General features: G+C 51.7%; 1 protein-coding gene across 1 annotated transcript in view; it reads right to left on the bottom strand.

Moving 5' to 3' along the window:
- The window catches only part of Itpr3 (inositol 1,4,5-trisphosphate receptor type 3), a 69,506-nt gene that overhangs the window by 23,372 nt on the left and 33,009 nt on the right, over positions 1 to 13,125 (bottom strand). Inside the window, exons 8-18 of the mRNA XM_038342901.1 lie at positions 11,878 to 12,024; positions 11,630 to 11,725; positions 11,218 to 11,268; positions 10,939 to 11,081; positions 9,271 to 9,370; positions 9,034 to 9,194; positions 4,853 to 4,994; positions 4,176 to 4,337; positions 2,571 to 2,743; positions 1,445 to 1,564; positions 979 to 1,161 (exon numbers count right to left, since the gene is read on the bottom strand). Coding sequence (XP_038198829.1) covers positions 979 to 1,161; positions 1,445 to 1,564; positions 2,571 to 2,743; positions 4,176 to 4,337; positions 4,853 to 4,994; positions 9,034 to 9,194; positions 9,271 to 9,370; positions 10,939 to 11,081; positions 11,218 to 11,268; positions 11,630 to 11,725; positions 11,878 to 12,024 — 1,478 coding nt within the window. The remainder of the gene's footprint in view (positions 1 to 978; positions 1,162 to 1,444; positions 1,565 to 2,570; positions 2,744 to 4,175; positions 4,338 to 4,852; positions 4,995 to 9,033; positions 9,195 to 9,270; positions 9,371 to 10,938; positions 11,082 to 11,217; positions 11,269 to 11,629; positions 11,726 to 11,877; positions 12,025 to 13,125) is intronic.

Raw genomic sequence — 13,125 nt, forward strand, 5'->3', positions numbered from 1 at the left:
TGCAACCTCTGTCCTTATTTCCTGACTTTACAGGGACAGTGCTCCCCACTGCCCAGGGTACCGGGTGTGAGTGGTGCCCTGAGAATGGCCTCTCAGTACCCAGCACAGCTTGCGGTTAGCAAGCGCCTTCTGAGCCACCGTGGAAGACCTGTCTGGGTCGGGTGTGGGGGCTTACGCCTATGATCCCAGCCTGAGGGAGGATGAGGCAGGAGAATCCCCTTGAGCTCAGGACCAGCCGGGGCTAAAGAGTGAGATACGGTTTCAAAAAACAAAAAAGCCAGGCCGTGGTGGCACACGCCTTTAATCGCAGCACTCAGGAGGCAGAGGCAGGAGGATTTCTGTGAGTTTGAGGCCAGCCTGGTCCACAGAACAAGTTCTAGGACAACTAGGGCTACACAGAGAAACCCTGTCTTGAAAAACAAACAAAAACCCAACAAACTAAAATACAGGCCAGGTGTCATAACTCATGCAGAGGCAGGAGGACTACCATGAGTTAGAGGGTAGCCTGGTCTACACAGTAAGACAGTGTCTCAAAAAAATAAGAGGCTGGAGAGATGGCTCAGTGGTTAAGAGCAGTGGCTGCTCTTCCAGAGGACCAGGTTCGATTCCCAGCACCCATGTGACAGCTCACGACTGTAACTCCAGTCCCAGGGGATTCAATGCCTTCTTATGGCCTCCACAAGCACGAGGTGTATACAATACACACAAGCAAAACATCCACATGGAAAAACATAAAAAAAAATAATCAAGAGCCGGTCAGATGCTCAGTGGGCAATGGGTACTTGCTGCCAAGTCTGAGAACCTGAGTTCAAACCCAGGAACCAGCCCTGTTCCTGTGTGGAGAAAGGCTCTGTTCAGGGCCAGAGGGTGAGGGCCAGGCTCCTGCCTGCACAGGCAGAGGCCCTGACAGCACTGGAACTCGAGGGGAGGGGCTGGGGGTCCACAGCCCCCGCTGGCACCTGCAGTCACTGAACACACCTGTAGTAACTGAGCACGTTCTCGTCATGCGCGTTGCCTGCCCGCGCCTCCTGGGCCAGCTGCCTCACGCTCTTCTCGTGATGTTCGTTGTTCCTGTCGGTCCATGTGAGCCACACTTCCTCTTCCGAGTACTCGATGCTGAGGTACTCGTGAGACTGGGCCATCTCCTTCACGGGCCGCAGCCTACAGCCAACAGCGAGGTCAGCGGAGCACCTCTGGCCACCCGGAGCCCTGACGCCCCTTATTTACTTTTTGGCACAGGTTCTCAGCATATCTAACCCAGGCGGCTGAGCCCCAGAAGCCCATGCCACCTTCTGTGGAGTAGAAGCTGAGCTTTTCAGGATGGAGCTATGGCTCATTCCCCTCAGCCCCACAGCCCCCCAACCCACCCAACACACCCTGTGCCAGGCACCAAGAACAGGGGTGCCAACACCAGCCTGAGCCCTGGGGATGGGGTGCCACTCACTCCGTCTGGATGAGAATGTCGCTGTTCTTGGGGTCCAGCACACACTTGCAAATGAGTTCCTGGGTGACAGGGATGGCGATGTGGTTGGACACACACAGGTCTGAGAGGTAGTCCAAGAACCTGGGAGGGCAACAGGGCCAGCAGCAGACTCAGAAGCTGCCCTGTAGATCAGAAGCCTAATCGCCCTCCTTCCAACTGTCCAGGGGCAGCAGCCCAGGGCACCTCCCCAGACAGGGCAAAAAGATGAAGTCCGGGGTTGGGGCAGGCACAGGCTAAGGTTGACATTTAAAACATTTAACAAAGGCTGGAGAGATGGCTCAGCGGTTAAGAGCATTGCCTGCTCTTCCAAAGGTCCTGAGTTCAATCCCCAGCAACCACATGGTGGCTCACAACCATCTGTAATAAGGACTGGCGCCCTCTTCTGGCCTGCAGACATACAGACAGAATATTGTATACATAATAAATATTAAAAAAAAAAAAAAAAAAAACATTTAACAACCAGTTCAGGCAGGTACTGAATGACTCAGTTGCCAAGATGGGTCTGGGGTCTCAATCTGTACGGGAACTTGTGTCTGTCATGGCTACATTGAGCCACATCTGAGTGTCGTTGTCCATTTGTTTGTGTTCCGTGTCCCCGCCCTGCCTCTGGCACCGGAGGCAGCGCACACAGTGCAGGTGTCCGGAAGTTAACAACCGGCACCAGAAGCCAGCATGGTGGTTGCATGCCTTTAATCCTCAGCACTCGGGAAGCAGAGGCCAGCCTGTTCTACATAGTGAGTTCCAGCAGAGGCCAGCCTGTTCTACATAGTGAGTTCCAGGAGAGCCAGGGCTACATAGTAAGACCCAGTTTCACAAAAAAAAAAAAAAAAAAAAAAAAAAAAAAAAAAAAAAAAAAAACAGGGCTGGAGAGATGTCACTGGCTGCTCTTCCAGAGGTCCTGAGTTCAATTCCCACAACCACATGGTGGCTCACAACCATCTATAGTGGGATTTGATGCCCTCTTCTGGCATAAAGGTGTACATGCAGATAGAGCACTCATACATAAAATAAATTTTTAAAAAGAAACCAAAAGCCCAGCAGCGGGGGCTGGAAGGAGGCACAGGAAAGGCAGGGCGCGGAGGGGCACCTGGGCTCTCGGTTCTTGCGCACAAGGCTGACGAAGGTCTCCACCTCCGTCTTGGTGATGTGCTTCTCCAGCAGCTTCCGGTTGTTGTGGAGCAGGGCAGTGATGGTGTCCTCAGCCAGGATGTCATAGCCGATCTGTGACTGCATCATCCCAAACTGCTTGGCGATGTGCTCCTGGAGAGAGGCAGACGGGGCAGGGCATCACTAGGGCTGTGGGTGAGGGACGAGGCTGCTCTGCTGCAGGGCCTGACCCCCCCACACCCCAACTTCCAGATCAGGACCAACACAGGCAGGGGCCCTGACTGAGCTGGATGACAGCCTGGCATTGCCTCCTGTGTAACTGGGGTGACATCCGATCCTCCTGCCTCCGTGTTGAGAGTGCTGGGGTAGCAAGTATTTACCACTGCGCCCAGTTTACATGGTGCTGGGAATGAACCCAGGGGTTGAGCCATGGTAGGCACATACTCTACCAACTGAGAATCCTGTTGCCTCTGTCCACCTAACCTCTCAGCCTTCCCTCTGGAGTTCAGGAACCCTAGAACGGACCCAACTTTGTGACAGGACTGAAGTGGTCCCCAAGCAGCAGGGAACCTGCAGGACAGGTCACCCCTAAGATAAGAGCAGTTAACTAGGTGGCAAAGCTACACCCTCAACGAGATTATCTTGTAATCTATTGTCAGGCCTGGGCTGAGTCACCGGGCAGGCCCAACTATGACCCTTTGTCCCAGTTCCTCCTCCATTTAAACCTAGAGCTCGGCTTGGCAGCCAGCAACAGACTTAGGGAGTCATTGAACCTATTATCTGTCTGCCTAATGAGGCCACACTGACTATGTCTTTCTGTCAAGTCTGTCTCTCTCTCTCTCTGCTTTTGACCATCATTGGTCCTTTTAATAACAGAATAGGTCATTGAATCTAGCTTGTTGAGGCTGCCAGAGCCAAGCATTTCTTTTAAAAATCTCCAGTTACAACTTTGGTGAACTAGACAGAGTCTGTGCCCTAAAAAAAAGGGGGCAGAGTTAAGGCCGGGAGGCCAGGCTTCTGTCCTGTGCTCAGTTATCTCATGGGCCTCTACACTATAGAGAAAACAGATCTGAAAAGCGATTTCAGGGCTAGCATGGAGGCTGCAGCCAGAGCAGAAGGGCATCTTGTCTTTACATGGTTTCTGAGCTGTGCTCAGGGCCTTGTCTGCTTAGAGAGACTGGCTACACAGTACAAAATAAACAGTAAAAACATGGTCCAAAAATGAAGAATTTTGGGGTAAAGGGTGGCACACCTTTAATTCCAGCACTCAGGAGGCAGAGGCAGGTGGATCTCTGTGATCTATATAGCGTTCCAGACCAGCCAGATCTACATATGAGACCCTGTCTCAGTAAACAAACAAAAAAAAAAAAAAAAGAGGAAGAGGAAGCTATAGTATTTTAAGATGGCAACGGCATAGCCCAGGGCAGCCTGGGGTAAGCACCCAGTCATACAAGCACCCCAGAAGCCAGCCCCACCATCTGGTGCCCTCCTTACCCAGGGCCTAACAGTGTCTGGCTGCCAGCCTCTGTACCCAGTGAGGAGCGAAGGCAGGGTACATGTCCAGCAGGGGCCATCCTGCACCCACCTGGTTCTTGCGGTAGTCCTCCTGGGAGTGCCGCAGCACCCGATAGCAGAGGCGGAACATGTACTGGTAAGGGGCATTCTTCTGGTCGGACAGTTCCTCCAGCCGCACCAGCGGGCCTTCACCCCCCTTGTCACGGAACGGAGCCTTCAGGATGCCGAAGATCTGAGGGGTGTATAGAGAGCGATAGGGACTCTCCCATCCCACCTGCACCCCACCTCATTCCAGAGCCCCAACCCTTGGCTGACTCCATCCCAGAGTGTCCTGTCACAGGAGCCCAGAGCTGTCCAGCTCAGCAGTACTCCAGCCTCTGTGGGCTTCAGTATAATGAGGGCCACAGTTCTCCTGCAGGAGGGGGTCAAATGAGGCGATTCCTGTAGGGTGCCCATGGCTCAGATACATCTTTCCTCCAGTGCTGGGGATGGCACCTAGGCCCTTGCCTTGAATATGCTAAGCAAGTGCTCTCCCACTGAGCCAAATCCCTACCTCCCCCCTTGGTGGGTCTAGGCAAGGACTTCCTTCTTAATCCATACCCTGAGCCCCGCATTGGTAAATTCTAGCACCAACCACTGATCTATGCTCTCAGTTCCTCACAATGTATGCTGGCAGGTGCTCTCCCGCTAAGCCACGCCCCTCCCACTACCCCCCCTTCAGTAGAGGCCTCTGGAGAGCACCCACACCTGCTTAAGTATGTTCTGTTCCCGCATCAGCTTCTGCCGCTCTCGGTTGGGCTTGGTGACCATGATGTCCAGGACATTCTGCCCATTGTTGGGAACATCGCTAACAAAAAACACCAGGTCCTCCAGCAGCTGGATGACAAACCTGGCGGAGGGCAACACCGGAAGCAAGCATGATGTGATGATCTGAGGGCAGCTCCCCAGGGCCCAGCCAACATGTGCCCACACAGGCTAGCAGCTCTCTCCAAAGTCACTCACTGATACTGCTGCCAAGCCCAGCATTAGCCCAGCCCCCTCCAAACTGTTCTTAGGAAATGCCTCACACCCTACACCCTACCCTCCCTGGACCCCAGAGGAGGAAACAGAGCTCGGAACACTGCAGAAAGAGCTGGGCAATGGGGACTGGGGGCAGTGTATTTGGCATGAAGGGATCTGCTGTGTCTGATTCTACCGCTCAAAGCTATGTGACCCAGAGAACATCTGACTCCTCCAAGCCCCAGTGGCTCCATAAGGCTACTTCTGGGATGATGTAAGCAGTGAGAATGGCTCCCCACGCCAGGATGCAGTGCCAGCCTGCTTCCCTGGTGTCTAGCTTGCCGCTCCTCTGTGACCCTAGAGAGAAACTCAGTCATCTGCCCCGCTCCATGGTCTCCTGCTGCCCCCACAACTCCATGCCTTGCTGTGGAATATTTCCTTAACTATGTAAAGATGTGTTTAACTATGTGAAGAGGTGTTACATTTGAGCGTTACATTTGTTTCTGCTGCATTTGTCTATGTGAAGATGGGTTGCATTTGTTTTACCTTGCCTGCCTAAGGCACCTGATTGGCCTAATAGAAAGCTGAACAGCCAATAGCTAGGCAGCTGAAGGATAAGTGGGGATGGCAGGCAGAAGTAGGAATCTGGGCTCCAGAGACGAGAATGAGAGAGAAAAGATGGAGATGCCTGGGGCCAGACAGACAGACATGGAGGAAGCAGGAAAGTGGGACAGAGAGAATGAAAGGTAAGAAGCCCCAAGGCAAAACGTAGATGAAGAGAAATAGGTTAAATTAAGCTACAAGAGCTAGTGAGACAAGCCTAAGCTAAGGCTGAGCTTTCATAACTAATAAGAAGTCTCAGTGTCTTTATATGGGAACTGGTTGGTGGCCCAAAGATAAAGCCTATTACATATGGTGTCCAACATGGGGCCCAAATTTCCACATAGAGCCTGAGAAAACTGGGAAAAAGAACAAAAACAAAAATGGATATGGATCCTTTGAGGGGCTCTGCCATACAGCAAGCACTCGAGCAGCCCAACATGTTAAGTAGAAACAAAAAGCTAAGTAAAAACGCCCACCACACTGTGGGCACCAGCTTCCTAGAGCTGGGGCGGTCTGGGTTAGATGAAGCTCTCGACCAGGCACACTGGCATCAGGCTGGTTCTCATGGACCCAAGAAGGGGTCAGAGCCAGCCACCACAGCCGCGGCAGAGGGCCTAGTTACCACTTAGCAGTTTAAGGTTTGGCTTACGTGGTCAGAAAAGGCTAGAGATACACAGTAAAGACAGGTCCAGACAGGAAAAAAAAAAACTGTAAACAGGTTATGGTTTGTTTAAAAATGTGTGTAGCTTACGAAAGAAAAGAAAATGGATATCAACAGTCATAGGAAAAAATGTTTAAAAATAATAGTCTTTAAAGAGTAAGTAATATAAAGGGAAAAGCCATGTAAAGATGGGAAATACACAGGGAGTCTGGGATCCTGTATGGTGTAGTAATTGCAAAAGGAACTGCTGAATGCAACCAGCCTAAATACTTTAAGGATGTCTTAACTTTAAAATGGAAGTCAGAAAATGTACTGTGTTGGAGGAGAGGTCATGCTCTTGTTTCCATAGGAAACAAAACCCTATGGATTCCTTCAAGATTAATAGAGACCAGGTTTGATTGGGGGAAACCTCCTGAAAATCTTGGCTACAAACATAAAGAAATAAACCAAGAAACTACAGGACAGATGACCTATATACGGATCCCTCTGCACGGCCACAGTTCTGAGACTGACAGCAAATGCTACAGCTAGTGTTCCTAGGGCCTGACATTATCTCAGTCTTCTCAGGGTCCCCTAAAGATGTCATTGCCCTCAGACAACAGGGACCAGTCCAGAGAACACGACACCCACATTCCCAAGAGGTAAAGTGGGTGGGTTTTGGTCATTTGAGGGGATATAGATGTTTGTGATTGTTTAGGGGGATATAGGAATACAGGATTAAAAATAACCATTAACCTCAAATTTTTACATTGGTATGGGTTTTGGTATATTGATATAAATTTAAAGTTACTTTTGTTATGCTGTAGGTTTCTACTCTAGGGTATTGTGTCCGTGCAGCTCATTTAAAAACGTAATGTATAATTAAAAATTCAGGTTAGTAGTCATCTATAATAATCAAACTTGTAGTTATATTAGGTATGTTTTCAAGGTTGAACATATAAATTTTAGATAGGTTATCTTCAAATGCTTCAGAGAGCTACATAATATGGCATTTAAGATGTTTAATAACATGGCTTTTCGTAACAGTGAGACATGTCTGCTCCTGACAGTACCAATTTACTTCAGAAAGAATTATGGGTGGGCTGGAGAGATGGCTCAGTGGTTAAGAGCACTGGCTGCTATTCCAGAGGTCCCGAGTTCAATTTCCAGCAACCACATAGTGACTCACAACCATTTGTAATGAGAACTGGTGCCCTTCTTCTAGCCTGTAGGCATCCATGCAAACAGAACACTGTACACATAATAAATAAATCTTAAGAAAAAAAAGGATGATGAGCATCAAAGAACCTCCATATAGTTTGTTTTCATTGTGGCAAAGCTAGCCATTTGGACAAGAAAATGTGTTGCAGAATTTCCTGCTGGCCTGGCACCAGAGAGTTAGCAACTACCACCAATCCCCATTGGGCCACACCTGGCTTAGCTCTGGAGTTAGCACACAGCCCTAATCCATCCTTGTTACAGATACCTTTTGTTGCCCTATGTGAATCTTGTCTGAAGGTTTCCCATGGATACAAAGCCTATGCAAAACTTGATTAGGGGCAACCCGGAAAACCACGGTACCTCCTGAATAAGGTATTCCCACAAGGCATTGTGTGTTTGGAAGCTTCATTCAAGTCCTTTCGAGCATATGGAAATCAACTGGCAGAAATGTAAATACGGGGAAAAGTAAAAATGCCTTAGGCGAAGGGAAAGTGTTTCAGTCCACTGATGCTGGGGACCCCTTCGGGCACACAGGCTAAATTCATTCCCAAACTGTCTCTGAGTCTTCATTCCATGGACCTGTGAGAACCCATACACCCACGCCACAACATCTACAACAAAACTGTCCTTGCCTTGACTGCTGACAGCATGCAGTACAAACTGGGCAGGCAGGACACAAAGGAAAAAAGATGTCAGACTTTGCCCAAACAAGGCTGACAGTCCTTCAAAATTCCTGTTTCATAAAAAAGTCTCAAATATTCTAGGCCTATAGGCCAAAGATGGATGCCCCAATGTTGCAAAGGAACCTTGGGTGACTGTCCAGGCAGCCAGCTGTCTCTGTCATTTCTATAGTTTTGGAAGCTGCTTGCACTGCACTTCCTGTTTACCAGGTAATATATCCTCCTGGGGTCTTTGATGGAGATTACATTTGTTTATGTTGAAGAGTATTTCTTTAACTATGTAAAGATGTGTTGCATTTATTTATGTTGCAAAGTATTACTTTAACTACATAAAGATGGTTACATTTGTTTATGTTGAGTATTTAACTATGTAAAAATGTATTACATTTGTTTATGCTGCATTTGTCTGCTTATGTAAAAATGTGTTGCACTGCCTGCCTAAGGTACCTGATTGGTCTAATAAAAAGCTGAACAGCCAATAGCTAGGCAGTAGAGGGATAGGCAGGGCTGGTGAGTAGAGAATAGGCAGGAGAAGGAATCTAGGCTCAAAAGAGAACTAGGGAGAAAGAGAGGAAGATACCTGAGGCCAGTCAGCCAGGCACAGAGCAAGCAGGGAAGCAAGACATGAGACAAAAAAAACAGATGAAGAGAAAGAGGTTAAAGTCACAAGATAGTGCGAGAGGCCTAAGACAAGACCACACATTCATAACGAATAGTAACTTTCCATGTCATGATTTGGGAGCTGCTGGTCCAAGAAATCCTGCTCCGGTCCCCTCCCAACACACCTGCGGTCGTTCTGGCTGATGAAGCCATCATTGAGTTTCTCCACAGCACTGGCCAGCATGGAGCTGGCATCATTGGCAAAGTCCAGGTCACGAATCTCAGACACGGGCACCGACACAATGGCAAAGGCCTCCTTGTCTTCCTTGGTAGGGCATGTGCCCAGCTGTAGAGACAAGGGTCAGCAGGGTGCCAGGGACCCTCCACCAGCAGGACCCAGCCCCACACACGAGGGCCCGCACCATGAGCCGGATAGGCCGCTCCTCTTCCACATCGATGGGCGCATTGGTGCTCTGGATCCATGTGTTGGTGCAGAGGTGCCGCAGACGCACATAGGAGTTCCTGGTGAGAGGACACAGAGCCAGTGAGGGAGGGTGCCAGATGGCAGGCACTCGGCTCACCAGTCCCCAACACTGTCCGCTTCCTCTGCTCTCCACGGTGTGTGCACCATACCTCCACGGAGTGGGTTCTGAGAATGAGTGAGCCCTGGCCCTACTGTGCACTCTCGTGCACACAGACTGTGGTGTACCCCTAAACCAATGCATGCTGATGGGCAAGGAGCCAGCATTTACCTGAATAAACCAAGCCCCCAGGAAGTGTCAGGTTAGAGACTAGGGGCTAACGGTTCCTCCAATATTACCCAGAAATCCTAGTGACAGACCCTTGCTGTTCCCCTTTATAGATGGCAGGACTGAGGCAGCGTGGTGGACGCATCTACCTAAGGTACCACGGCCAGAAAACACTAAGGCCCGGATGAGTTGGGGTTTTTTGTTTCGAGGCATGCATGTGTGTACAGACTTGAGTGCGTGTGTGCTCAGAACCGGAGGTTAGTCAGGCCATTTCCACCCGCCATCTTTTTATATGGAGGCAGGGTCTCTTGTTGAACCAGGAATGCAACACGTTGCAGCATCTAGCTAGCCGTGCCAACGACGGAGATTCCCAGTCTCTGCCTCGTGCTGGGAGGTAGGCCTTACTCCCACCCAGCTTTCGCGTGGGTTTTGGGCATCCGGACTCTGGTCCTCACGCTTGGACAGAAAGTGCTTCATCCATGGAGCCATCTCTACACCCCTGTGATATTTTCTTCATTTCTCCTGCAGCCCTGGCTTCAAGCTCACTACATAGTAGAGAATAAGATTGTCCTCCTGCATCCATCTCCGGCATACCAGAATCATAGGCATGAGCCCCAGGTTTACACAGTGCTAGATACTGAGCCCAGGCCTTCGTGCCTGCCAGGCAAGCCCTCTACCAGCCAAGCCCAGCCTTGGTCACAGGAACATGACACCCTGCATTCTCAGGGTTGGTGGAACCTTACAGGCGTGGGAGCCTGACTTCCCAGACAGCATCTGGGTTCTCCAGGTGCCTAGATGCAACAGACTAGTTCACGCTTTGTGCTTGAGTCAAGGGGGGATGCTCTTTCATTCCCAGCTGCCCAGACCTGAATAATCACGTGGAAACTATTAACTACAACACTGTTCAGCCTGTTAGCTCAGGCTTCTTATTAACTAACTCTTACATCTTAAATTAACCCATTTCTATTCGTCTGTGTATTACCACAGGCTGTGGCCTACTGGTAAGGTTCTGGGGTGTCTGTCTCCTTCAGAAGCTACGTGGCATCTTCCCTGACTCCACCTACTCTCTATATACACCTTGCAACCCTGCCATAGGCCAAAGCAGCTTTATTTATTAACCAATAAAAGCAACACATACACAGAAGGACCTCCCACATCACCCGAGCACCTGGCTGGACTGGGCCAAGAGGCTGAGAAGCAGCTCTGTAACAAGCACAGGGCAGACCCCAGCGCAGCAAAGAAGGCTGTACCTGCACACAAGCCAGCCACAAACAGCTCTCAGAACGGCAGACCCAAGAGGTCCCAGGAACAAAGGGCCTCGGGCAGATGGCACACACCTACCGGGGCACGAAGGAGTCAGTTTTCTGCAGCGTGGTAGGGTCCAGCTCAAACAGAGAGGCAATGTCATTGCCATGTGGCACGGCTACCAGGCGGTACTTGATCTTCTCGCCCGCGTTCCTGCGGCCTGTGCGGCCCTGGGCCCCCTGGGAGGAGGACCCCCAGGTCAGGCGAGATCCCACCTATTTCCCAGGTTTTGGCCTCACCTCCTGTCCCACACCACTCCGGCCCGCCCCCACCCCACTCCCACAGCCCAGGCCTCCGCCCTGCCCCACTCCTTACCTGTCCTGCTGCTTTGGGATCTGAGGCTTCGCCTTTGTAGCTGGGGTTTTCCTGAACAGAGGTGCAAGGTGAGGGGGATTACTACGCTATCAGCACACACACCCCAAACACAGGATCAAACCCAAAAGGCACCCCAAGATGGTTACCCCAGGCCCAAAGGCCACATGACGACCAGAGGAGCTGTACAGGGAACCCCTCATGGTCCCTTCTCCAAAGGCACACACATGAACAACGTGCACACGCTCCCTATGTCCCCGGTACACACAGATGCCATGTCCACACATGAGCAACGTGCACACGCTTCCTGTGTCCCTGGCATACACAGATGCCATGCCCACACATGAACAAGGTGCACACGCTCCCTGTGTCCCCGGCACACACAGATGCCATGCCCACTCCACCCCTCACTCACCTCGGCAGCCAGATAGTTGCCTGTGGCCAGGTGCTTGAACCGGTACAGACCGTTCCAGTGTCCCGCTCCTCCTCGGCACGGGTCGTGGTGGACTACCTGGGGACAGGTAAGGGTGAGGTGGGGAGGCCTATGAGGATCAAAGTGCCCAGTCCTCCCTGGCCTCTTGGCGATGGTGGGGCCAGGGGAAGGATGGGACAGACATTCCACCCTCAGGGGTACTAGGAAGCAAACACAGTGTGGGCTCTGACCTCCACCTCCCAGAGTGCGTTGGAGCTGGTGGCCGAGGTGGCCGATTGGCGCAGGGTGGTTCGCAGAAACACCTGCAGCTTTCCCTTGTACTCATCACAAGTGAGGAACTTCTCCTGCTCTGCATGGAACAGCCGCACCACGTCTCCCTGGGGGCGGGGCGGGGGCGGGGTCAGACGTTCACAACCACGCCCCCAGGCTCAGGGTCTCCCCCCCCCCCAGACGTGGCTTGCCACGGGGGATGGGGGCAGGGCTGTGCGCAGCCCTTTACCCCAGGTTTCCGTACTCCAGCCCTCCTGGCACCTTCTCCCAAAGTCGAGGAAGGCAGGAAGGATTCCCCCATCTCGGGCTCCCAGCCTAGGGCCGCCCCCTCCCTCTAACACCCACCCACTGCTTCTTTTGCTCTCGGTGGCAGCTGGAGGGTGGTAGCCATGGCTTGGTCACCTCCAGACCTTAGACAAAAACTGGGTTTGAATCTTGCTCCCCCATGCTATGAGAGGTGGGATACTTTTTTTTGGGGGGGGGGGTGAGACAGTATTTTTCTGTAGTTTTCTGAGCCTGTCCTGGAACTAGCTCTTGTAGACCAGGCTGGCCTCGAACTGACAGAGATCCACCTGCCTCTGCCTCCCATGGGCTGGGATTAAAGGCGTGTGCCACCACCACCACCACCCGGCTTGGTACATTCCTTATTTGTATGTGAGCCTCAGCTGTGCCTTCTACAGAATGGAGCCTCTCTGGCTTCGGCAGAAACTACCACAAGGTTTGATGGAGTACTGGAGTACCGCTGGGCTACCCAGGCAGAGAAGGGAGGCATCCTGCCAAGAGCCACGTAGCCCGGAGCAAGTGGGAGAGTCCCTGCCTCAATCCCAGGGCCCACACCTTAGTCCTGCCTTCACACTTGTTCCCCCTGCTGTGGCCACGCAGCGGGTTCTCAGAGCATGGCTGTCACCCCATTGCCATCTAATATCTAATGGCAACTCCGTCTTCCTGTACTGAACCTGGCTCTAGACGCAGTGCTCAGGGGACCCTCGGGTGGACACGAAAATGAGCGATGTATCTGCACCCGGACTGCATCAGTCCCTACAGCAGAACCCAGAGACACTGTGTGGCCGGTGCAGGGAAGGCACAAACAGGTGGGCTTTGATGAGAGTGGCTTCCTTCTAGCTTGCCTGGAGCCTAACCCCAAAACCATGACAACCTCGCTAGATCTCACAGGGAATGGCGGAGAGTGGCCCAAGAGCGAGCTTGTC

The sequence above is a fragment of the Arvicola amphibius genome, chromosome 9 (genome assembly GCF_903992535.2).
Source record: "Arvicola amphibius chromosome 9, mArvAmp1.2, whole genome shotgun sequence".
NCBI lineage: Eukaryota > Metazoa > Chordata > Mammalia > Rodentia > Cricetidae > Arvicola > Arvicola amphibius.